At 34.6% G+C, this 27,887-nt stretch overlaps 1 protein-coding gene across 7 annotated transcripts in view; it reads left to right on the top strand.

Moving 5' to 3' along the window:
• Positions 1–27,887, top strand: part of Hr4 (nuclear hormone receptor 4) — a 519,395-nt gene that overhangs the window by 456,981 nt on the left and 34,527 nt on the right. For all 7 annotated transcript variants that reach the window (XM_081764792.1, XM_081764795.1, XM_081764788.1 and 4 more), the window contains exons 4-5: positions 19,708–20,721; positions 27,035–27,183. In XM_081764792.1, the coding sequence (XP_081620918.1) occupies positions 19,708–20,721; positions 27,035–27,183 (1,163 nt within the window). The remainder of the gene's footprint in view (positions 1–19,707; positions 20,722–27,034; positions 27,184–27,887) is intronic.

Here is a 27,887-nt window from a genome sequence, read left to right as displayed (position 1 = left end):
TTGTAATCGATGTACTTTGAAAGGGAAAGCAGAAGCAGGCAGTAAATGATCCGTATGATTTTATACAGCATAAGTCCGGCAATTAAATGAACAGCCCCTATGTATATATATATTAGAAAATATTGATTTTAATTTGATGCATTATCTGAAAATCGATACATGAATGCTTCTGAAACGCAAACTACAAGATTTTTAAAAAAAAAAACATCCAGGATATCTCGAGGAAGTCTTTTTGTTTCGGGGAAAAGAAGTAAAGAAAAAATATCAAGTTGTATTGGGTTCGATCATGACATGATAATTATAATAATACTCCATCTCTAAAAAGAAGAGCGGAAAAGAGCAACGTCTTCACTTCAAAGAGAACAAAAGAAGCCGAAACGATGAAAGTGAAATGAAAGATAGAAAGGCAAAGAAGGCACTAAGTGTGTAATCTGTATTTCTTACGACAAAACGAATAATTCCCCCTTCATTTTATGTCATGGTGAAAGTATAGGAAATTGGAACCAAACAGATTATTAGTGCGTATATATACATATATATATGCATACTAGTATATGTGTGACAGTTTTTTCCATTGTTACAGAGAAGATAAGCTCTTCCGTCTTCTATTGTTAGCGTCTCTTTGTCACTTATTTATCTCTGCCTCTTTTGTGTCTAACTACAGAACAGCATAACACGACAACGAAATGTGTCTCAATCTTCACAAAAATAATAATAGTAATAACCAGTAATCTGTGGTATTTGAGACAATAATTGTTATGTTTAGTGTTTACGGTTAAATGGACATGATTACACTTTCTCGCTTTGTAGGAGAAAAGTCTCTGATCATGGAACTCAACACATATTTTAATAATAGAGCGCTTTTGTTAAAACAAAAATTTCTTCCTTTTTTTTTTCTTTCTTTGATCCTAGCTAAACTTGTGACCTGGTTTACAAGCACGGAAGACATGATTTATATACTAAGGTAGTGTTGTCCGGTTTTCCGGGACAGTCCCGGTTTTCAATGAAAGAATTAACTGTCCCGAAAAAGTCTTTCGGGGCTCCTGTTGGTCTCGGTTTTTGTTCTTTAGATTGAAAAAAATTCAACCTGCAAGAACTAGTATGTCTCACCTAAAAACGGAAGGTAGTATTTCTGACTCAAATGATGACGCAACAAAGAAAAAAAAATATCTCTTCAATCATAGATGGGAGAATGTATAAAGGAACACCAGGCAAAGCACTCCTTAAGTTACCTTTTCACATTCTTTATACATCCTTTGTGCTGCTTCATTTGTGTTAACTGTATATAGAATGAACTGAAAAATTATGAGTAGTGAGTAGTGAGTAGTATGGAAAAGACAGGTAGTTAAGCGATTCTGACCAAATGAATAGGAACTGTGATCTTACATATAGCTTGAGATTGGTGTCCTGGTTTTTCGCTTGCAAAGTCTGGCAACCCTATACTACGTCTTAAAAAAAAAAAAAAAAAAAAAGTATACAATACTATGAAAGATGTTTCTCCCTGGTCTTTTCGGATATCCACCATAATGTTCTTCATATCCGCCAATTCGGAAAATTCGTTATCTAGACGTTTATTTAACCATTCGGCTAGTAACTTTAATTCGGGCGTTACTTGAATACTTCCAGGAACTATTGTTTGCATTCCGGAACTTTCATCATCATCACTCTGTACGTGTAACACTGACTCTCCAAAGTGTATTACTTCCAAATTACAGTTTTCACAATTCCACTGACCTTCCTGTTTCGCAAGCTGTTCATACTCTCCTGGTTCAATTCATACTCTCCTGGCTTGACTTAGTAATCTATATATATAAAAGAGAACGCACAAAATCCTTTGTCCGCTCATCACGCTAATACGGCTGAACCGATTTCTTTCATTTTTGGGGGGTTGTTAGGATGTGGACCCTAGATGTTTTTTATCATATCACTTTAATTTTCAATTACCAGTGTCTTGAGATAATTGACCATTCAGGTGTCCATACGTACAAATCCTTTGTTATTAGTTCATCATAGGTATAAAAATAAACGTATTTATATGCAACCCGCATGACCCTGTGACTCGGCGGGTTAACATAACTGACAGGCGCTATAAATCACTTGAAAGCGAAAAAGTAAAAATTATCTAAGTAACAAAGTTTATTGCGTTCCGGGATGACCGCAGCGAAGCGGGGCGGGTTGGGGTGACCGCAGCGAAGCGGGGCGGGTTAACATAAATGACAGGCGATATAATGTTAACATTAGTGCAATCTTCTATGGTTTTTATCATATCACTTGAAAGCGAAAAAGTAAAAATTATCTAAGTAACAAAGTTTATTGCGTTCCGGGGTGACCGCAGCGAAGCGGGGTGAACGCTGCTAGTTCTTTCATAAAGCAAGTTCTCCAATAACTTCTCTCTCACCATTATGCTTGAATTATTCCAAAAGACTCAACTATCATAGATTACCACCAAATCCACCTCGGTTAATTTCCATCAAAATATTACTAATGGGTCGAGAACGCAATCTAGCGAAAATCCTGGATTTTGGTCGCCATTTTATGACAACGTCCTTCTCTGTGCTTGCTTTATATTTACTTATAAACAAATCAGAGAATACGGATTCAAAGATTCATAATAAATAGTTTACGGATATCGCATTTCCAAGTTCGCTCCGAATTGAAGTTCCTGAATGCGGTTATGGCGGTTTAATATATATTATACTATACAGTGTTTCTTAAGCAAATAGATTATAAATTACGTAAACTATGTAGGGGTAAACTTACGAAGAAGCGTACATTCAACTATTAAACTATCTGTATATACAGTGGCGATCCTTCAGATTAGGTCAATATTGTGATTGATTATTTGGGATTCTAACACCAACTTCCATTTAATTCAGTTCGGCATAATATTGGCTCGAACTCGAAATCCTCTTTATAGGTGGAATTCATATGTAAAATCTCTCGGCGACTCTATATTCATCTCAGCCATCTCGTACATATCAAAAACTAGACACTTATACGGTACACTACTTCAAGCCTCTACCAATAAAATAAACTACAGCATTAACATATCACAACTAGACCACATTTATTAAATTAATTGCATTGGTTTCATTTACTGACGAACGCATATATAGATAGTTAAGTATCAAATGATCATTTAGCACATTATATGGTGAGATGGAGCAGTTGAGGGTTTCGAGGGACCCGAAACTTATTACTCAGACATATTTTCCGTCTTATTCATTTCACAATACACACTTTAAACTTTTCATAACATTAGCTATTTACAGAAATGAACAGAATCCTTAGATTTATCCATCAATAAACTGTTTCAATTTAACGCCATTTCCCTAAATACATTTTGTCGTTGTCACTTAATTCGATATATCTTCTCTTTTTCAACAGATATTAAATTATAACATCATAAATATAAAATAATTACAATTACAGAAAGATAACTTAATTACATTGTACGAAATTACAATAATAATTTATATATATATATATTAATAGTTTAACGGAAAGAAATTCTATAGTAAATATATATATTTATAAATGTTAAATTAATCGAAGTCTCCCTTAAAAGATATACATTCATGGCCTTTCTGAGTGTAAAACACCTTTGGAAATAAACAAATAATTGTTGAAATTCTTTTTCTTTACGCAAGTAGCTATTTTAGGAGATGAAAACAATACTATTTGTTAAACATCTAAAATATATCTGTAACAGAACGAGACCAAAATTTGGTCCGGGGTTATAAAGGGGAGCCAGTGAACAAGGTTGGAAACCACTGATTTAAAGGAAGAAAAGAAAAATAATGCCTCATATAAATCAGTGTGATAAAAAATAAAGATGGTAAATGTATCTAGCACCATAAAAATAAATAAATAAAAATAACAAAAAAAAAATAAAAATGATTGGTTTGGTCAAACCTCTGAATTCTTGAAAAGGAAAATAAGGTCTGTTCTTTCGATACCTTTCTTTGGGTTAAGATTTTTTAACGTCCCACGATTATGCACCGAGGTTAAGGGAGACGGTGATGGTGATAACGGTGGAATGAAATAAATGGTAGAAAACAAAAAAACCTGTCAGTTTTTTGTTTTGGCAAAGGCAGAAGATTGACATATATATATATATATATATATATATATATATATATATATATATATATATATATATATATATATATATATATATATATATATATATATATATATATATATATATATATATATAACTTTTCCTTACATACAATATCTCAGATCGAGCGAGTTGATTACACTTCCAAGCTTTGCTTTTCTTAGGTATTGAAAGTGTTTTATATATATAGAACGGTTATGTCCGTCTGTCACAACAACAAAAAAAAAAAAAAAAAAAAAAACACCAGAGAAAATTTTTTTTCTGATATGTATTCAATTTTCCAAGAACAGGTTCTATCTCTGTCCATATTCTTCCATTTCAACCGGAAGGAGTAGAAATCGCAATAGAGCTAAAAACGGTAAAAGATAGCGGGAAATGTCTTTTTGATATGGATTCAATATCTCAGGAATATATCCTTGATATGGATTCAACATCTAATGAATATACCCTTGATATAGATTCAACATCTCACGAATATACCCTTAAAATAGATTCACAATCGCATGAATGTACTCTTGATATGGATTCAACATCTTATGAATATACCCTTGATATGGATTAACTTCTTACGAATATACCCTTGATTTGGATTCAACATCTCATGAGTAAACCTTTGATATGAATTGAACATCTCATGAATATGCCCTTAATATGGATTCAGTATTTCATGAATATATCCTTGATATGAATTTAACATCTCATGAATATACCCTTGATATTGATTCAACATCTAATGAATATATCGTTGATATGGATTCAACATCTCACGAATATACCCTTGATTTAGATTCAACATCTTATGAGTACACCCTTAATATGAATTCAGCATCTTATGAATATACCCTTGATATGGATTCAACATCTCATGAATATACCCTTTTTCGATTATCATGACTGTATTAGAACCAGAAGTGATTGAAATCTACAGCAACTTCCGGTTTCAATTTTGATCCTCTTAGAGCAAAAATAGTAATAAATAACCATAACTTTTTTCTAGATGTGAATTTATTGTTCCAAGAGTACTTAGTAGAATAGAATAGAATCCCGAGAAAACCCACGGGCATATGTAAAGACCCCTCCTGATTCTGCAATTTACTCTTTACGTAATTTGATTCTCTGTCTTAGGAAGATAAAGGCAAATACATGCTCTGAAGTTTTTACAACTGAGAATTGTTTCAGCTTGAGAATGATTCTTTCATAATGTATTATGCCTTGACATTTCACTTGCCCTTTATGGGTCTTTGTGTTGGCTATGACCTTGGGCTAAACCTGACCTGGACATTGCTCAGTTACTACCTAGGTAGTTCAGGATTATCGGACGTTTTATAATTAGAATAAACGAAAACTCTCTCATTATACCACTACAAATACGAGTAAAATATTTTCTATACCTTCTACAGCTTGGCAAATTAAACAATTAAGAAAGAAAAAAAGTGTTGCCAAGTATAATGTTATAATTAACACTTTGTTACTACTGGATAAACAGAAAGTAAAAGAAGAGAAAAAGTAAAATTTTAGTGTAAAGTGAAAGGGTTTACTTTAATCAATTAGTTACATAATTTCCGTTATGCTTTCGTTGAAGCTAAAACTAATGAAACAAAAAAAAGCATTATTATTATTATTATTATTATTATTATTATTATTATTATTATTATTATTTTATTACCTTTTATTTTGTTCTTAGTTTTGCGTAAAATTCCCAATTAGAGGGCATAGAGAATAAGTAAACATTTAATAACAGATCTTAAAATGATAGAAAAACATAATTTCAAGGCTTATAGTTGCAGATACAGCATGTTGGCCATTTTATACTAATATATGTAACATAGAAAAATAACGAACATCAGTAAACATGTAACGACAGGAATAACAAAAAGTAACAGAATATCATTGAGAAACATGTAAGAACAGTAATAGTAAAAAGTAGTAAATTATTAACAAAAACATTAGTCTACTTCCGGTTTAATTGCTGAAATAGTTAATGGTTAGTTTTATTGCGATTCTAGCTTATGATAGTTTGTAGTAACTCCTTCGAGTGTTACGTAGCTGAATAATACAGTAATTTGTTATTAGGCATTTTGAAATGTAAATCAACTCTGAATAAATAGCCAAGGATTCCCAGCGGGACGTGTTCCACCACATTATGTCCTTCGTCCTTGTTTTCTATACTGTAGTTTTTATCATCAAAGATCAATCGGATGGGAATAAGAAATCTCGTATCAGATACAATTGTAACCAATATGAAGGCATAATGTCACTTGAGCGTCCTACATATCGATTGAGGAATATGCTGTTTATGAATTCCCTGTAATGTATAGTTAATCAGATGGAGGGTACCCTAGATAGCCACGGTGATTTTATAATGTGGAAGAATGTATCCGAGTTTTGAGATCGAGCAAGCAGCCGATAATCTTCTTTTGTAATACGGTACCCTATTCTGGATGGATTACATCTGTGACTTCAGTTTCAATTACTCGTCTGTAATGACAATGGACAAAAAGTGCTCTAGTGATACATATCCTTTGTTTAGGCTTCCTCATGTGTAGCTAATTCAATTTTTGTCAAAACGTTTAACTAATTAAGAATTTCTCAAAACGTCTAAGTAATTAAAAAGTTTCTCAAAACGTTGAATTGTAAGCAAAAGTTCCGCAAAACATTTAGTTAATTAAAAACTTTGCAAACCGTTTATCCAAATAAAATTTTAAACAGTTCAGCTAATAAAAACCCTAGTAGCACGGTTTGTTGGCCCACCGTTGGGGATTGAATGGGATTTGGTCAAAACGGTGGGTGATGGTCGGTGTGAACCTATAGCGGAAAGACTTACGTTGGCCCAACGTTGGTTAAACGTATGGTTGACCAACCAACTATTCTCCCGACTTCACGCAACGATACTAGAATTGACTGTTTTCCCAGCCAAGAAATACGTTAACGTTGGCTAAATGTTGAGGAACCGCTCTTTGGGTTGTTAAACGGTTGCCAAAATGGATAAATCTGACGTTAGGCCAACGTTGGTATGTAGCGTTTGGGCAAACTGATTTTGCTACTAGGAAATTTCGCAAAATATTGAACTAATTAGAAGTTTTACAAACGTTTTGCCAAATTAAGTTAAATATTTCTATGATGAAATATTTAATTAAAAATAATAATACGCAAAATGGATAAAACTGTAATCCCCTTTGTAGGAATAGGAATCGAAAGTTTATCAAGTAAATGTTATCTTTAAAATCTTCAAAGCTTTTCGTCTAAACAGCTGTTGTTGACCAAGATTGTGATCTTGATTTTTTTTTCAATACTTGCATTTAATATTTGTAGGAAGATATTTTTTATTGTTTATTTTTGAAATTCTTCTTTCGTATTTGTTTGTTTGTACAAGATATATTAGTTTCACAAGATATATTAGTTCTACAAGACAATATGTTAGTTCTACAAGCTTGTAAGTTACTTCTACAAGATAGTATGTTAGTTCTACAAGTTGTTAAGTTAGTTTTTCAAGATAGTACATGAGTTTAACAAAATGTTAATTTTTCAAGATATTTTTTTAGAAGATAGTATTATATTTTGTGAGACAGACCGCTATGACGATTTACGTGGGTTGTTGAACTTCCGAATAGCTGATTGGTTAGTAACACGTTTGCCTTCGGGATTTTCGGTGGGAGCCCAATATATGTTTTTTTTCTTCTTTTAACCTATATGATACAAGAGAAAATCAAATGAAAACGGGAAGTAATTTTCCCACTATTTTGCTTATACATTATTTTTCTACATAGCCCCCTCCCAGTTCAGTATGACGCTGTAGCTACTCGTGCACCACCGATAGGACATCATCAGATTTGTCGTCCACGGTTTTCCTTTAATGAACCAAAGATGTGGAAAGCTCATGGTGTCAAATCTGGCGAGTATGTCGGATGTGGGAGGACTTGAATGGTAGGTCGTCGATGGTTTTCATGGCTGCACGAGCAGAATGAGGACAGGCATTATCATGTTGAACCAAAACACCTGCACGCATCAATCCACTTCGCTTTGTACGTATTTTTGGTTTCAAATGGTTCTTGAGAAGGTCTACGTAGGTTGCATTAGTCACCGTGGTGTGTGGGGGCATGTAATGTTCCGGAATAGGGCCATTCTATCCCAGCATAAAGTCAACATGACTCTCAATTGCAGAGGGCTGGCTGCGAAACTTTTTTAGTTTAGGCGAAGACGAATTTTGCCCTTGTTTGCTTGCACGTTTCGTCTGCAGTTGAAAATGATGCACCCAACTTTCATCTCTGGTGACAGTGTCAACTAGAAAATCCTCACTCTCGTCTTCATAATGCTCCAGCAGCTCGTGACATATGTTAACCCGACGATATTTCATTTCCTGTGTCAGCTGTTGAGGAGCCCATATGGCAGACACTTTTCTATGGTGGAGTTTGTCATGCACTATGTGTTGTACTGAAGCAAAGCTCATATTCAGGAAGAAAGCCATTTCAGCCAGAGCGACACGTCGGTTTTCCTGACTAAGCTAATCTATTGGAGCTATGGGCCCCTCTGTCGCAACTCTACGAACCAGACCCGGACGGAGAGCATCAGACAACAAAGTCGTATCTTCTGTGAATTTCTTACACCACTCACAGACTTGCTGCTGTGACAGACAGGTGTTCCCATAGTTCGTCTCCATTCTTCAATGAATATCAGTCGGTTTCACGCCTTCACGCAATAAAAAATCTAACTCCACGCTGTTCCTCTGTGGTGCAACTGTATAGTGATGCCGTCATATTGAATCAGCTGTTACTCAGCTCCAACCCCATCTACCGACACTTCTTCGCACTACCAACTCGAAAAGATATCAAGGACTGTTATCTGCAAATTTCCAAACGCCTAGAAAACAGAACATTTTTAATGGTACTTTTGCAGTTTCCATTCGACTCTCCCTGGATCAAAATTTACAAAAAACAAAATAGATGACTAATTTCAAAACAAGAATCTGACAGTCTTATCCTCAGAATGAAATTCAAATTAAACTCTGGTTATGAACGTTTTGCATCACCGTTTTGTTATCAATTAAAGGAAATTCGTTACGAAAAATGTTATGTCATTAAAATTCAAAGAAATCTCCTACACTTTTACTAATCTTAAGCTATATCAACTTAAAAGAAAGAAAAAAAAAGGAGGAGAGTGCAAACAAAGATGAATCTTGTATCAAATCGAATATAATTCTTTAAAAAAAAAAAAAACAGTATGTGGGACGAATTGTAATGATAATATTGTTTTTTATATAAAAATAATCTTGTGTATCAATCTTATATAAAGAAAACCAAGATAAGGTGCCACAACTAACAGGATATTATCGTAAAATAAACATTTTATCAAAGATTCATTTCACTTCCTGTAACAAATAACACATTGCATCGCAGTTAGGTTAGGTACAGTGATTAACACAAGAGAATTATTGATCTTACGCCTTTCATATTTTTTGAACTCATGTTATATCAGAACAGGTAGGATATTTTATTATTATATGAATATTTTACTTGCTTCTTTAATATCATATATGATAGGTTGATTGTAACTAGAGAGGGTGTCAAGTTAAGTGAGGTCATTGAGTTCAAATCTAACCGAAAACTAGGCGTGTATTATTATTATTATTATTATTATTATTATTATTATTATTATTATTATTATTATTATTATTATTATTATTATTATTATTATTATTTAATAGGATTATATACAATATACGGTGTTGAACGGAAACTACATATATCAAATGTAATCTTTTCAAATTTTGTTCTTTTTAAAATCAAGGATAGCCAAATCTGCAGTAAACCACGTGCCACGTTTAAGCACAGAATTTTCAGTGTCTCACTTCAACTTAACCATGTTGGGTATCTATATCGTCTTTGTTTTGAGGGGCTAACCTATTCTCGCCTCTGGTGCGAGCGGTCTCGGATTCGATTCCCGATAGGGACACTCGCCCGAAAAAGTGTAACAGCTATCGTGAGTGGGGTTTTTCCTCATTCACACCAGGCAAATACTGGGATGACACTTAACACAATAATCCCAGATTGCTTCCTTCCTTTCCCAATCCTTTCTTCCTCTCCAATTCCTCGGGTAGTGTGATCGCAGATGGACGTGACGTCATCCCTCATATTTGTGTGACGAGCTAACATGGCAATAAATGCCGATTGCCCAGGAATCTAATCCCTAATTCCTTTGTTTTGAGGGACGCGGTGACTCAGTGGTAAAGAGTTCACTTCTGATGCGAGGGACCCTTTGTTCGAACCCAAACTATGTTTGTGGAGAATAACATTTCTTGGTGTTCAATCGTTTTCTCCCACATTTTCATTCCATCAATTATTCTCATAGCTATTCACTTTCATTTACCATCCGTCTGTTTTAGCCTAAAGGCCATAAACATGAGAGTAAAACTAGACACTTTATTTCGTTTCATTTTACGCCATCTTTTTTTAAGAAAAAAATCCCGTTGATTTATATTGAGCATATTTGTGTGTGTGTGTTTTCTTTGAAAGGGACGACACCATAGTTCAGTGGTTAGAGCGTTGGACTCACGTCCAGTTCGATTCCCGGCCTTTGCTTCCCAATTTTCATCGTCCACCCAGTGTCGTGAGGCAAACTGGGGAGACACGTGAATAAAAGACGCGACGGTCACTATACGCCTATTAGAGACAGGGTGACGGAGTGCACTAACCACATGTTCATCGTTAGACTGGATCCGTAGTTCAGCCGGTCGCTAACAGATGGCATTGGAGCGGCTTAGGCTCACAAAGGGCTTTTACGTCAAATGGTTGATTTGGTTTCCTTTGAAATTAACTGGAATTTTAGTGATTTGATTTTACTGTTTTTTTCTTGAAATCTTTTTAAATTTCCCTTACTTTTTCAAGAACGTTCTTTATGGCTATATATATATGGTTAACACATGCGCTTTTGGCGCGAGATATCCGGGTTCGATTCGCGGTGGATGCTCATGTAATTCGGATCCCACTTTTTAAGCTGTAGATCAAAAAGTATCTTTTAGCCTCGGCGCTGAGCGGGACACTAAACTCTTAAGTCAACGAACAAAGAAACTTTGAGTTTTCCAAATTAACTTGAGTTTTATATAATGTTACTTAAAGTAAATATGACTGTTAAAAATTACAAATATTATAATTTAATTTTCGTGAATTAAGATATACATTGATTTTTAGTTAAGCGTCCCGCTCAGCAGCGAGATTAATGAGACGTGGACCTACAGCTTAACGTGGAATCCGAACCATATGAGCTTCCGTCAGGAATCGAACCTGGGTCTTCCGTGCCAAAGGCACGTACGCTAACCGCTTATACATGAGTGAACTCTTGAGATATTTAAATTAGTGGTGGGCACAAAAACCGGTTTTTCGGTTTTTAGAAAAACCGAAACCGGTTTTTGAAAATGTTCAAAAAATCGGTTCGGTTTTCACCGCAACCGGTTATCGGTTTTCTGCAAGACCGGTTCGGTTTTTCAGCTGATCCGGTTTCGGTTTTCTTCAAAACCGATTCCGTTTTTTTTTTCAAAATTTGTTCTATTTCTGACCAGAATGGTGTTTCGTTGTTCTCCGGAAACCGAATCCATTTCCACAGAAATAGTTTTGTTTTCGATAAGTTTTCACCGAAACCAGTTTCGGTGAAAACCGAACCGGTTTTAAAGAAAACCGAAACCGGTTTCGGTGAAAAATCGAACCGGTTTTGGAGAAAACCGAAATGTCGGTTTTTCGGGTTCGGTTTTTATATAAACCGGTTTTCCGTTTTTATAAAAACCGGCTTTGCCCATTCCTAATTTAAATAGATTTGAGTAAGAAATAAGTAAAATGAAATTCCAGTTCATTAATAATAATAATAATAATAATAATAATAATAATAATAATAATTCACTATGTAAATCAATCAGCTATAAGCAAAGAAGGGCGCAAGTATACAGCTTTGTGATTATACAAATACGAGTATTGTCCAGATTCAGATTATTTCCGTAAATGTTTTATTCGTCTCGATCCTGCTCACTACAGTCAAAAGAATAGAAAAGAAAAAAAAATACCTTTTGTTTGTAAAGAAAGAAAGAATAGACAAGCCACATGTTTTAGTTAGTTAAGCTTGTTTCACGTCGTCACTTTGTATTGAGTAGAATATATACAAACAGTTACAAAAATAATGAAAACGCATGAAGAAAATGAAACTGTTAGTACGGTTAGTACCGCGTGAGACCACCGGTAAACTGCGGAATAGCTCTGATTCGTCACGGACCAGAGGCATATAAGTCATAAATAGTTTCAACATTAATATTGTGCCATTCGTTATCCAGTCTAGTACTCAGTTCCCTTCAGCGAGAATGGAGGAAGATACTGCTCTTGAGTCTGCTCGGAACTGACCACAGGTGTTCAATAGTGTTGAAGTCTGGGGATTGGACGGACCAGCGGAGGTGGTATAGTTAATCTCAGTGTTCATGAAACCATGTCTTAACAGCCCCAGCAGCGTAAATTGGTGCATTATTATCTTAGAAAATTACGGCATTATCCAAAAACATCTGAATCACATAATGCCACTACATCAGGTTACTACAAATTTCAAATTTACTGTTATTAAAATAAAATTTACAATACCACGTTTATTATTCAGTGTTGCCAACTAAGAATGTTGCGATATCACCAACATTCTAATTTCGGAGCCTTGTGCTACAGTAATAACGCAAGTAAAACATATGGGGCAACACATATTCAAAGTACCTTAGTATCTAATATTGTAATCATGATATGACATATAGGCTATATCGAATTAAGCTTACAAAGGGTAGAAGCTTTGTCTTTTTTTCAAAAGCTTTTATTTCGTACTATATTTAATCATGCCGATGCTTGTCAATAATCCTGAAGGCCATAATGCCATTTACAGGTTATTTTTAAAAAATATACCAAAATCGTTCCGGAAGTATGATATACATGGGTAAAGTTTGCAACACTTTATATAATTATGTAATTGCGAAATTTGTAATTAGAACTACCAAAAGCTGTTGCTGTAATATAGAAGCAAAGGACAACAGCAATTACGAGGGGCGTTCCATATTGATTTATACTTTATTTATTTATTTATTTATTCCACTTATAAGAACATGCCTCGGCAGATACATCCACTTTCTCATCATAGTCTCCATTAAGAACTACTCACTTGCGCCACTGCCGTGGCAACTTCTCTATGCCCTCTGCGAACCACTTTTTCAGAGTCTGTCGCACCCACGTCCGGACAGCGTCTTGCAGTTCCTGGAAGTCGGCGAAATGATGTCCACGCAACGGTTTCTTCAATGACCCGAATAGGTGGTAATCAGAAGGGACCAAGTTAGGAGAATAAGGTGGTGTGGCAGTACTTGGAACCCCAACTCATCAATTGCGGTTGTTGTTGCCCGACTCGTGTGGGAACAAGCGTTGTCGTGTTGCAGAATCACACCTTTTGTCCATTTTCCTGGTAATTTTCTTTGAATTACACGGTGTAAACTCCAAAGCGTTGTCACGTATGACTAGCTATTAATGCTGGTCCTGGGTTACAGCCAGTCAATGAGGATGATTCCATCCTTGTCCCAGAAGACTGTGACCATGCGTTTGCCTACGGAGGGCTGTGTACGGAACTTCTTTGGCGTGGGACTGCCTTTATGCTTCCACTGCATTGATTGGACTTCAGTCTCTGACTCATGGTAGTGCAACCAAGTCTCGTCCAAAGTAACGAGTTTGGACATGATGCCTTCTGGATCCTGGCAGTAGCGTTGCAGAAGATCACTGTTCATGTCCTTGCCTGTTGTTTCTGTACTCCATTCAAGAATTTTGGAACCGACCTGGCAGACACCTTACCCATCTTACGGTGTTCGTGCACTATGCAGTGCAGAGTGATTCTGGCAAGTTCTGTAGCAGTTTCTAGTGCCGTGAACGTGATGTACTTGTTGTCCTGAATAAGCCACTCCATTCTTGAAATGTTCACTGATTTTGTCAAGTCACTTTCCTTCCAGAACTGGTTCCCTTCTCCGTTGATGTGCAGCCACTTTTCCAGCCGTCCACCCAGTTGTATGGTTTTGCGTGACGGTGTGCACTCTCTACACACTGCCACCAATCGCCTGTGGTTTTCCATAGTCTGTACACCCTCTTTCCACAGAAACCACGTTGTCCAGCGCTGTCCTTGTTGATCACCTTCCATGTTGTCCGCTCACGTACTTACAGCTGTTCGTGAAATGTGCTGTTCTTTTCAGGGATTACACTTCTCGGTATTGTTCTTCCACCTGAAGGCAGACCTAAGTACTACTTCCTTCCAACTGTAATGACGAGCTCAATGGTGGACCTTGAAAGGAGAAAAAAGGAGTGTAAATCAATATGGAACGCCGCTCGTATGTTAAGCGTTTTCTCAAATACATCATTTTAGGCAGTATAGCAATTTGTATCCATTTTTTTTAAATATCCATTGGTTGCTTGGTTGATTCGGAGTTTAGCGTCCTGTTCAACATCAAAGCTACATAAGATGGGACCTACAGCTGAATGTGGGATCCGAACCACAAGAAGTTCAGCCGGGAATCAAACTTAGGTTTCCTGAGCCCGAGTACCGTATGCTAGCCACGAGGGGATTTCTTTTATATATCCATAATTTAATTATTGACATTATGGTCGCCGGCTCATTTAATGAAAAAGATCATAAAGTGACATCCGAAATTAAATGATCCGGGGACCAACAAACCTTCACAACAAGTGGAAACAGTAGGAATGTGCTTCCACGTAACTTGCTCAGAAACGCAGATAAAGCACCTGCAAGGGAAGCTAACAACTAATAGCATGCAACAATAAACTAAGTAAATGAATCAAAACCATCGAATTAAAAATCACAATTGTATTGTATTGTATTTATTTACTCCATTTGAAACCAAGATACATTTGGTATTTGGAGGGTTCAGACAGTCCTCTTTCTTGTTTCAAATACACTTAGAAAAAGAAATATGTTACACTATTTAATACACATTATTGCAAAGAGGACTTGTACACATCTGCTAGGCTGCAATATACTTTATCCACCAGGAATCTCTTGAGTTTCTTTTTAAAAACATTTATATTTTCTTCATTTTTTATTTCTCTGGGCAGCTTATTGTAAATTTGTACTCCCATATGGCTTGGGCCTTCCTGTACTAATGTTAGTTTTGTAAAATATTGTCTTCTTTCATTTTGTTGTCTGGTATTACAAACGTGACTTATTTGGGTTCCATCTTTCAATTTAGCTGCATAGATTGCAGTTTCGTATACATACATAGATGGTAGGGTAAGGATGTGGTGCTGTTTAAATTTTTCTTTGCATGATGTTCTCATGTGTAGACCAAATATTATCCGTACTGCTTGCTTCTGTTTCATAAAGACTACTTTGCTGCTTGAAGATTTGCCCCAGAAAATGATGCCGTAATTTAGTATAGGATGTATAAGCCCGTAGTATACTTGGATCAAAGCTTTAGTGTTTAACGTTTCTTTTAGTATCCTGAGTGCATAAAGTCTGGAATTTAATTTTACTATTATTTATTTATTAGGCTGAGGCCCAATACTTAATTTATTACATTACAATACATTACAATATAAAGACTGATTAAATATTTGTCTTTCAAAATAAGATACCGTACTTATTGTCATATCAAGCAGTGAAGCACATGTTTCTCCTTTCTTCACATTGGGAGCCCACTACTAGCTCCTTCTGTCGTCGAGTTCCAAATGAACGAGTTGCTCCTACTGCTCGTAGCTTATAGCCGCTTGATAGGCCCATCAATTGGATAGCAGCTTCCCAGTCTCTAGGATGACGTCACGTGAGTGGCTGTGTGCACATCATCTGGAGAGTTCTGTGGGGAGTGGACTACCACAACATATATCCATAATCTAATAATATCTACCCATAATTTATAAGTATGATCTAACATCATGAGATGATTTGAATTAAGAAGTGTCATGCAATAATAATAATAATAATAATAATAATAATAATAATAATAATAATAATAATAATAATAATAATAATAATAATAATAATAATTGGTGAGGTTTTTATTTATTTCTTGTTTTTTTTTAATTTATTTTATTTTTTTAAGAACTTACTTCCAGTTTCTGTTTTTGTTTCTTACAAATGTAAGTGGCACACATATTGACAGGACAATTCACAACTCATACAAACTGGAGTTAACGTGTCCGTTTCGATATCAGGATCTGGACTGGACTGGAGTTAACGTATCAGGATCTTCAAACAGTAAACGTTTCAATTAATTTTAATTTTGGTTCACTTCTGGTTCCAATTCCAGAAAAAGGAATTTTTATTTCATGCGATAGTACTGAAAATGTGCATTAGAAATCTCAAATTAAGTTTTAATACTTTTAAAATCAGACAATTTAACGATGACAACATAGTTTTTGGTTTTAGAAAATAGGAATGACAGAACTTTTTAATATGTTTCCAATCATGTAAACAGTGGAATATTTTTTTCCAGGGAAGATGAATTTCACTTTATATATACAAGTCTAATGTGAAAAAAGGGCCGATATTTAAAAAAATGATAGGAGAAAATGTATTGATGTGTAGAGATTAAACTTTTTCGCAGCGATTTTGATATTTTGTACATTTAATAACAATTTTCGCATTTATGTCGCATTAATTTTTTTTTTTTTTGAACGTAGCATATTTTTTTTTAAATTATGGAACTTGTAAACGTATACTTTTGGTAGTAAGGTATACATCTAATACAAAAATGATACCTTGATTAGGTGCACATTCTAATTAATGTATTCACTGAATTATAAAAATTAATGCAAAAATTTAAACAGTTCCTCTAACGCCATCCTTAATTAAAGGATAACATGCAGGAAAACATTCCCAATTCTTCTTTTAAATTTGTTCTCCTGTCAGTAACAATCATATTATATTTGAAAAAGAATCTCTCGACATCAATACTCGAAATTGGCAACCATATTGAACGTAACGAGCTGACAGCAAAAGACCTTTGATTAACTTTTAAACTGTTTAACACGATACAATGTCAACTTCCTTATTCTCACAGTTGAGAACTTCAATAAACTTACTTTTAAATTCACAGTAAGCAGCCAACAGATCATGAACATTTTCACCACAAAGCACAGTCAACGATTTAAACAACAGTTCAGTTTTGTTGATGTTTACATCTTTATGAAGTAAAATAGTTTCTGGATCAAATAATTCGCAGAGTTTTTTTCGTAAATGCAACGTTTTTTTAAGTTAAATAATATTGGAAATGCGCTTTTTAGTTATTATTAGCAATAATTAACAACAATTCCACTTTTTCGTTTTCATTCACATTTATCGCAAGTAATGCCGAATTTCGCAAAAATTCGCGATAATCGTGATTGCCGGCTCTGAAATAAAAAGTTTGAGGTTTCCTGAAACATATACCCATTTTTTTTAACGTTATGCACATATTGCATTAACGAAAAAGCTTCGTCTCTATCGTCTCTATTGCAAGTACATACCTTTCCTATTTTTCTATGTAGTCACCCTAAACCTCTAGACATTTCTGGTAGCGTGGTGAAGGTTTTGTGTATCCTCTGTGTACTACCGCTTGAGAGTGCAGCCAGTCAGAATTGATGTCTTGAGCACTTCACTGTCGTTGAAACGCTTCGATGCAAGCCAGTTTTTCAGGTGAAAAAAAAAATCATTGGAGGCAAAGTTGAGGCTGTAAGGGGTATTATTGAACAACTCCCATCCAAATCTTTGAATTGTCTCTACAGTACGAATAGCTGTGTATGGGTGGGCGTTGTCATGGGTCAGACGAATTCCAGAGCGTAGTATTTCTTTCCGTCGATTTTGGATGGCACATCGCAGATTATTCATTGTTTAGCAATATACATCTGGTGTAATTGTTCGTCCTGGTTCCAATACTTCCACGAGAATCACGCTCTATTGCTCCCAAAACACGGTTGTTATGATTTTATGCACTGACGGTACTTGTTTGAATTTCTTCGCTTTAGGATTACATTGACAGCTGCTTCGACTCTCCAGTTGTGTACAATATCCAAGTTTCATCCCGTCATTATCTGAGAAAAGAGGCCATCCCCATCCTTTCCCCAGCGGGCCAAAAAATCATATGCAGCTGTCATACGTTGCTCTTTGTGAGAGTCTGTCACCATTCTTGGCACACTTCGCACACAGTTTGTGATAGCTCAGGTTGTCAGTCACAATTCGATGCACTATTTTCGCAGACATTTCTCGAAACTCTTTAGCAATTTCAGTTATTGTGAACCGGCGATTGGATCCCAGTTTCTCGTTAAGAGTCTTCATACCGTCGAAATTAAAATACCGCTAATTTTACAGTAATTATGTGATATCTTCAAATAGATAAAAGATAATCGAAATATGGAACAAGAGCGCCCTAGACAATATTATTTTGCGTGACATACCGTTATCACAAGTTACCTAGTGGCTTCCCGTTTTCAGCTGTTTAGAAACGCGAAAATAAATGCCGATTTTCAAAATGGCTTGAAATCGAAAGCAGATAAGTGAGTCGTGATAACGCTTTCTCATGTAAAATAATATTGTCTAGGGCGCTCTTGTTCCACATTTCGATTATCTGTTATCTATTTGAAGATATCACATAATTTCTGTAAAATTAGCGGTATTTTAATTTCGCCCGGATGAAGACTCTTAACGCGTTCCACCAGATCGTCCGTCTGAATATTAGACCTTCCACTACACTCATTGCCGTTAACATTTGAACGCTCTTCCCGAAACTCTCTGCACCATTGCCTTCCCTTTCCTTTAGTAATTATTGTCGGTTTGTAAATAGCACACAATTCTGAATGGATGTCAGCTGCATTCTGTCCTTTGGCATTTCGTATGACAGATCTCATTGCACATTTGGCAGAATTTTGTATTACAGCAGCCATTTTACCTTACTGTCTCTCGCACGTATACAACTCCACTCTGAGGATTTCATCTCTGTTGTAAACAAACACAGAATATTAGGGTATACTTCTGCGCGTGCTCGTCTTCATTAATATTGCCAACCCCGCGTAAAATATTATCTACCCTTTCTTTGATATCTTATGTATGTATATAAATTTCCAGAATTTGCAGATCTAAACTTTTGTTGTCCTTTCCCCTTCGAGTTCCTTCAGCAAAAAGAATGTCTTATCCTTATAAATACATAAATATTTCTAGAAACAAAAGTGTGAGATGACTACAAGAAGGTTGAGAAACTTCTGAATGCTTAAAATAAAAGTTTCCTTTTTTTAAGTTTAGCTACACATAATAGGAGTTGCTTTTGTTTCTATCTTCATGACAATTCGAAAAAATAAAGTTTAGGGGAATAAATTTTCGTCAGGGGCAAATCCTTGGCAATCCCCGACAATTCTAACACTGCATATAAGATTCATCTATGTAATATTTTGAGGAAGAATTTAGATTTTTTAAATGGTTAAACATTCTTTGGCTAAATGAGAAATTAACTAGAATTTCTCATTAAAATATTCACCTTTCATTGTGAATGTATACTTGTCTTACGCGTACAATTACAGCTTTTTTTTTAATGATATGTCTCTTTTTGTTTTCTTTTGTAGGTTATCTCCAGACTCTGGTGTCCCTCAATTGCCTATTAAAAGAGAACCGAAAGACGAAATGGAACAACAAGGTTCTAGTCGATCTGAGGTGCCTCAGTTGAAGGAGAGTGGTGACAATAGTGTGTTTGATGGTGGTGGACAGCCAGTGGTAGTGGAAAGTGAACGATATACAGAACACGCGAAACAGCAACATTTACAACAGCAACAACTACAACAACTGCAACAGCAACAGTTACAACAGCAACAACAGCTACAACACCAGCAGCAGCAACAGCAACAACAACAGCAGCAGCAACAACAACATCATGCGCAGCAACATCATCCACAACAACAACCGCAGCATCAACAACAGCAGCAACAAGAAGTTGTCCAGTTTCCATTTTGGCCTGGAACGTTACCATGTAGAATAAACGGTGTTCGTCCAGAACTTATTAGTGGCGGCTTTGTGAATGGACAAAGGATGTCGCCGGTGGAAGTGAAGTCTGTGTCACCGTCACTACAAAAAAACGGTACTCCGACTGTGATTATGGGGGAGGCAGGTGGTGTGAGAACAATGGTGTGGTCTCAACCGGGCCAAAACTTAATATCCTTAGAACAACCTTCCCAACATACAAACACGGGTTCTGTGTCGAGCGTGGTGGGTGATCCTGACTTAAGGTTATCTGTGGACGGGTTATTAAGGTTAGGTCAGGACCCACGAGTGACTCCCTCTAGTGTTGGATACAGCCCTATGCCCTCCACAACAGCTATCGAACAGCAAATCCCAACAACTCCTGAACAACCTCGGTCCTACCCACCGCTTAATATGGAGAGACTATGGGCGGGAGATCTTAGTCAGTTACCGCCCCAACAGCCTGATTCTCAGGCGCTAAACTTAACGGGGTGGAACCATCGGAATGGTGCTGAAACAGCGAAAGCGGGTGAGAACGACGATGAAGAAGACCAACCTATGATCTGTATGATCTGTGAGGACAAGGCTACGGGGTTACATTACGGCATCATCACGTGTGAGGGGTAAGAGTTCATATACTTCCCCTTCACACATCTTGCACATACTATATGTTTTGTTAGTTACATTGCACAAAACGCAATCTTTATTTTTAAAGACATTGTAACCTTAGTCATAGAGATAAACTCCTAGATTTTAGTTGTACTTTGTCAAGTTCTTGTGCATGTACGAGAAGAAAAGTGGATTGTTTTGTATTTATTTCTGCGTAATGAATCATCTCAATTAATCTAATCGTAATGTATCTAAATCTTACAGTTTATAACCACAAGTCAGTAGTTTTATATTGTTGGAAATTGTGTTCTCTCTCATTTTCCATGTTTATATATCCAATAATGTTATATTCTGCAAGTGCAAACATTTACATTTTTAATTCAAATAATTAATATCCTCTCTTTAGAGAAATTTCGGCGTAATTTTCTTAAAACGAATTCAAAGCATTGATTACATCAGTGGCGGATTATAAGGGAAGTCACATCGGTAAAAAAAAACAATTTTATCGTTACAAGCTACGAGAAGAATACTTATACAGTATCTAGTATACAACAGTTAGTATATCAGCTAAATTTTCTAGCGTGTAGCGATAAATATGACTTCCCTAGATCTGCCATTGGATGATCCAGTACTGCACAAGAACTTCTTAAATATCATATAAAATGGCGTAACAAGTAAAGGAGCTGGTAATTCAATTCATCTTTTAGTTTAATGTAAAATCAAAGAAATCAACTGTGTCGTGCTATTAATAATATTGTTTAATAGAATATTTTAGCTCCAACCACTGGATTCCTTTAGCTGTAAAGTAATACTCACGAAATCCAATGATTGAGATGGAATATTCTGTTTTTAAAAAGTTAAATAGCATAACACTATTTTTTTCTTTACAAGAAAGTAAGCTAATACTGTCTACAGTTAGCTTTAAATATTTCACCTAACTGTGTTAAGTATCTTTGTTTTTAACCCATTGATTTATATGAGGAATTATTTCTGTGTTTTCCTTTATCAGAACTTTATTTTTAAAATGTGATTTTAGATTTTTCTTAAAGTTTAGTTAAATTTCTCTCCCTTACTTTTTTTAAACATTGAATTTTGCATTGCAAATAAATTTCATATTACTTCAATTAAATTTGATTATTAAATATTAAAATTATATATACAGTACTTCGAAACAACACCGACAACGTTTGGAAGGTGATTCCTGACACCAAGATAAGACAAAAGAAAAAGTATAGACCAACCTGGATGCACACATGCTTCTTTTCGGAGTTATAGGCTGCCGAAAACATGAAAAAATGAACTTTAAAGGTCCATAGCTCCAAAACTATGGGACCTACCGTAATCGGGTCAAGACTTCACTTAGGAACTAGTGTGTGCTCTATCCAAATATTTGAGTTCCAGAATCCGGCGGTACTCCCGCAACAATTTTTATAGAGGTAGTTGGAGAGTACTTAAAATTATATGCCCACAGCCAAACTCCCTCTATAAAATTTGCTTCGTGAATACCTTAGGATTCTGAAACACGTATTTTTGGATAGCGTACATATTAGTTCTTAAGTGAAGTCTTGACCCGCCTACGGTAGGTCCCATAGTTTTGGAGCTATGGACCTTTAAAGTTCATTTTTCCATGTTTTCGGCAGCCTATAACTCCGAAATGAAGCATTTGTGTACCCAGGTTGGTGTATACTTTTTGTTTTATCTTGGTGTCAGAAATCACTTCTAAACGTTGTCGGTGTTGTTTCGAAACACCCTGTATACCAAAATTTTAGTCTCACAAAGTAAGGAAAGCTGAAATAAATTTGAAGAAGAAATCAATAAAATTCTAATTAATTTCAAAGAAAACAGAAAAATAATTCTCCATATAAATAAATTAACGGGCTAAAAGAACAATATAGTATAGACAACAAGGTATAGAAGACCGTTAATATCAGTGCGTTATCCCTTATTTCTTTATTTTTTTCTCCTTTTTGTTTTAAAAAGAATGTTACAAGATTAGAGTTTCTGCAGCTTGCAGAACTACGTGGTGAAAATATTGTGTTCATGTTGTCACATGTACAATAATGTCAGATAATCATGACCTCTTTATTTTTCAGATTCTAATTCGTTAGTAGTACACGGATTGTAATAAAATCAAACAACTAGCGAGTTAGGCTTCTAAGAATTGTCTAATTGATCATATTTTTTTTAAATATCGACATAGAAGAAAAGAAACAATCGTCCTTATATCCAAAGTACTACTTGGGAATTGAGAGTATCGTTGTTGACATATCGGTCAAATTTCTTCAGTGGAATAATACTATAATTTGGTTCTTCTACATTCACTTTAATTGACATAGAAAACTAAAGATTCACAAACAATTAAAGGAACTAAGTTCTGGCTTCCAATCTAGATATTGGTCGCATTGTTCTTTCTCTCTCTCATCCAATACGTTATTGTATTTGGTTAAAAAATAATCACTACACAAGTATCATATTAATGTTTTTCGTAATGTTAACTTTGACCAAATTTGAAGCCACAAGTTATATCTTTCTACTGGCTATTTCTTGAATCGTGAGAACTGTTGCTGAGGCATGTGATTTATCACATGCACAAGTGAATAAAGTGAAAATAAGTGAAAGTTAAGTAAGTATTGAAGCATTGTACGTAATTTATAATACGCGCAAGAGTTAATAGGTCATCTTCTACGCTTTCGTATTTATATTAATATCATCTTGGTGAAGTAACAAGATAAATAATTTAGAATTTCAGTTTTTGTATCTTTTAATTTTTGCCGGAAATTTGCATATGATCATCATAGAAACTTCTATAGTTTGATTAATTTGTAAGGATAAAATTATTCCCTTAAAAAAGTATTATTTCCATCTTATACAAACTCTTATTTCTATCCAGAGCTATTATGTGAAGCATTATATCAAACCTCTTCAACACCACAAAGTGGCTAATGAAAGAAGAATAGAACACCAATAAGTTTTTTAATCAACTTAATTTATTTGTCATTATCGTCGTCTTCTTCTCTATCAATTATTGCTTAAAAGAAAGCAAATTCATTTATTAAATATCCTAATTGAATTATGAATAAGTACTAACTTCTTTATCGTACAGTCAAACAGGATCAACAACAAAACTGGTAGGTTGTTAATCCTACAATATTAGAACACGAATGGATAATTGTGCAGATTTCATAACAATACTAAAGTTCGTTCTAACAGTTTAATCTTTTCGTATTGTCAACACGCGAATATTGAATTTTAATAGTGAAAAAGGTTCCGTTTGGCGGTCTTCCTAAAATACTGTCTTTGCATGATTTACTGTTGATTTCATAGACGGGTAATAGGGGTAAAGAAATGCACACAGGAATTTACTGATGCACTGCTGGTTATATAAAGGCTGATCAAATAACTATAGTTTAAGGTGGTAACTGTGACTTTAGTTTATAAGCATAGATATCTTGCGTATGAACTTTTATAATTGGGATCCAGGTTATTTTTTTCTTGTTCTGGTGTCTTAAACCTATTTATGATTGATGTATTTTTAGAAACTAAAGAATGAACGAACTTCTTTGTTCCATGTTAAATACTTTTGTTACTATTATTAATCATAATTCATTTAACTTTCTTTGTTCATTTTTCATTGTGTTTACTAAAACATATTCTTCTTTGACTGTGCTTATAATGATACCAGTTTGTTCATTCTTAATCTAAAGCACGATAAACGATCATATTTTGGTTATAGCTTTAGATCCTGTGCTTGGTGTGTGGTAAAGGTATTCACAAATATTGTGCTTTTATTTATTTATTTATTTTAAAAAGAAAAACAAGTAATATTTTATTTTCTTCCAGTCCCATCTCATGGGTTGCTGGTTATTTTCTTCTTTTTTGGTCTTTCTCATTATATTTTCCGCTCTATCAGATTTCTTATTTACATTCTTTCTTTCAGTTCTTTATCTTGTTTACTTGCATTTAATACTTTATTTTGATATAAGACAACAACTTATATGCAAAAGTTATTATAGCAGATAGAGGAATTCATGTGCACAATGATAAGTCACAACTGCTACTATTAATCAATCGGAAGATCACTTGTAGACTGGCAGTGTTCTTTTAAATTTTTGAATAATAATAATAATAATAATAATAATAATAATAATAATAATAATAATAATAATAATAATAATAATAATAATAATAATAATAAATAGTTTTCATTGTTGTGAATAGCTCTTAGGCATAAATACAATACTTTGTAAAATATCAATACATGATCATTTATAATACTACAAAAAAGTATGTAATGTAAGATAATTGTTAAGATATTTACATCTCCAAAGTTCAAGCTGAATTTCAAAATAAGTTTAAAATCAAAACAGTCAATTTCTTAAAATATCATTTTCAGAAGCAATAATTTTAGGAATGATCAAAAAAAAATGGATCAAAAGATTGCGATGTTGGCCAAGAATTTTAGGAATGATCAAAAAAAATGCATCAAAAGATTGCGATCTTTGTCAATAATTAGTTTTTGGATCAGGGTCCACAAAATTTTTGAACGGACCCTAAATCAAGTTTTCGCGTTTCTTACAGAATAAGCACATCATACTGAGTTCAGTGATAGTTTGGGTTTCGCTACAGTATATGTAGTTGTCCAGATATAAGGCGCACAAGGAAAGTTTTGATTGAAATACATTGGATCTTTTTATGCATTTTTTGATCAGGGGCCATAAAATTTTTGAACGGCCCCTAAATTTAGTTTTCGTATTTTTTATGGAATACGCACAATATACTGAGTTAAGTGATATTTTGGATTTGGCTACACTATATGTAATATAATATAAACATTTTTAAATATCTAATGTACTATGAAACAAAAGGGTATTTTTTTTTAATTGTTCTTAGTCGAACAGAGTTGGAATCCCACTTTAATATTTATATCTGGTCAGTGTTGCGTAAGAATGTAAATTACAATCATAAAACGAAATATAAGTTCTTGAGTTTAACATAGAGTAATACGAGCATTATATGGGTATGAAGAGTAGTAATTATTTTTTTAAAGAATCAATTTAGTGAAATCGTATAAATACGTATATTTATCACTGACATTAAATTTATTTTTGCATATACGTACATCTTTTGTCCGTCTGTTAAATCAGATAAATTTACCAAACGCGTTACTGAATATAGCATTTTAAATAAAATGAAATCTTTCACTTTAATGTCCAACGATTATGCCCTTTAGGCTAAGGGGGAAGGATGATTAAGGCAAATGAATGTTGATAGAAAAATTGGTGGAATGAGATAGTGGGAGGAAACGAGAGTACCCCGAGAAAATAATGTTGTCCACCACAAACTTACTTGATCGGGGATCGAACCAGGGACCCCACGCACCAGAAATAAGCGCTCTACCACTGAGTCACCGTGTCCCCTATAACATTTTAAAATAGGCTTTCATATCATATACATTGGTAGACATTATCAAGGAGGTACCACTTACGAATGGTTCTGGATTATTTTCCCGATGAGAAATCTTACGATAAAATGTAGGTTCACTCTCACATGCTCTGAATGCTGGAAAAGAACGTAGCAATTTTTTAAAAAGAAAAATAGATGACCGTATTGCTTCATAACATACACAATTTCCCTGTTTAAAGCAATTGCTTATAATTGGAAGACTGCCATATTAGTTGTAAACAGCCGCCATATTAGTTGTATCAACGCCATATTAGTCGTATCAACGCCATATTATGTAGTTGTAAATGCATTTTATTTATATTAGAAAATATTAATTTCTCCTTTCAAAATGAACAAGAATTTAAAGTTTATTTCAATGACTTTGTACGGTTTAATAATAACAGTAATGATAAAAAACAATATTGCATCAGTAGTGAGTACTTTAACACTTAGCGCGAAACTATAAATAAGTGCTGCTTAATTTAAATAATCCTATGTTTGAATAGTCAAACAACACATGAATTCCTCGAATATTTAAACAAATATTTGTCAATTGTTCGAAAAATATTAGAATAAACTAATAATAATTCGGATAATGGAGGAAAATTTTGAACAATTTTTGACAACATTACCATAAAGAGTTGTGAAAGTTGTATAGGGCTTTAAAACTTGAACATTATCAGTTCGAAAATATTACAAACTGTCACTGGAACATCTACTATTCCGAAATAATATTCAACTTGCAATAAACTAACAAAATAACCAGAAGAGACTAATGCAAGTAAACAAACTACTTTACTCTCTATCAATTTTCCTGTTCTTCTCTAAATTTGTTTATAACCTGTTTCCTTGGCTGTCCTCATCGCCTAGTTATTTCTGTTTTAGATGTAAGGGTTTCTTCAAGAGAACAGTACAGAACCGACGGGTGTATACCTGTGTAGCAGACGGCAGCTGCGAAATTACCAAAGCCCAACGGAACCGATGTCAGTATTGTCGCTTCAAGAAATGTATAGAGCAAGGCATGGTGCTACAAGGTTTGTATCTGTGTTTCCTTTTCAACTCTCCGCGTGATCTGTGCTCTAATTGATAAATACGTACGTCCACTTCGCACTTATGAAGCGAAAGAACTGTTCCGTTTCTTCTTTAGACCTGTATTCTACTGATTATATGCTTTTCAAGTAATTTTGAACTAATATTGACACTGCTCATAACAATATGTGAGATCAATGTTGCATTATGAACAATGACCAAGTAATACACGAAAAAAAATCATTGTGTTTGTTTAAATTATTTTTGCTTCAAATAATTGTATATTTCAGCCCTTATTTCACACACTCTTTTCATGTACACATGTGTATATGGACGTTTCAAAGTTCATTGATTTTTGGAAAATTGTCAAATATTGTATATTCGGCTTCTAAAAATGTTTATGCATTACGAGCGTAAGTTTTCTTTCTTTCTTTCTTTCTTTTAGTTAACGTCCCACAATTATGCACCGAGGCTAAGGTAGATGGTGTTAATGAGATAAATGATAACAGTGGAAAGAAAAAAGTGGAAGGAAATGGGAAAACTTCGAGAAAACTCACGCGTACAGCGTTAGTCCACCACAAAGTTTACTTGCTGTGGGATGGGATCGAATCACGGACTTATACTGCAAAGTTGACCGTGGAGTCTACTACCACGGCCCCCATGAACGTAGTTTATTTAAAAATACATGCAGAGTAATGATCTCAAACTA

Source organism: Thermobia domestica, chromosome 7 (assembly GCF_964235325.1).
Source record: "Thermobia domestica chromosome 7, izTheDome1.hap1.1, whole genome shotgun sequence".
Classification (NCBI taxonomy): Eukaryota; Metazoa; Arthropoda; class Insecta; order Zygentoma; family Lepismatidae; genus Thermobia; species Thermobia domestica.
This window is presented reverse-complemented; position numbering and strand designations above follow the sequence as displayed.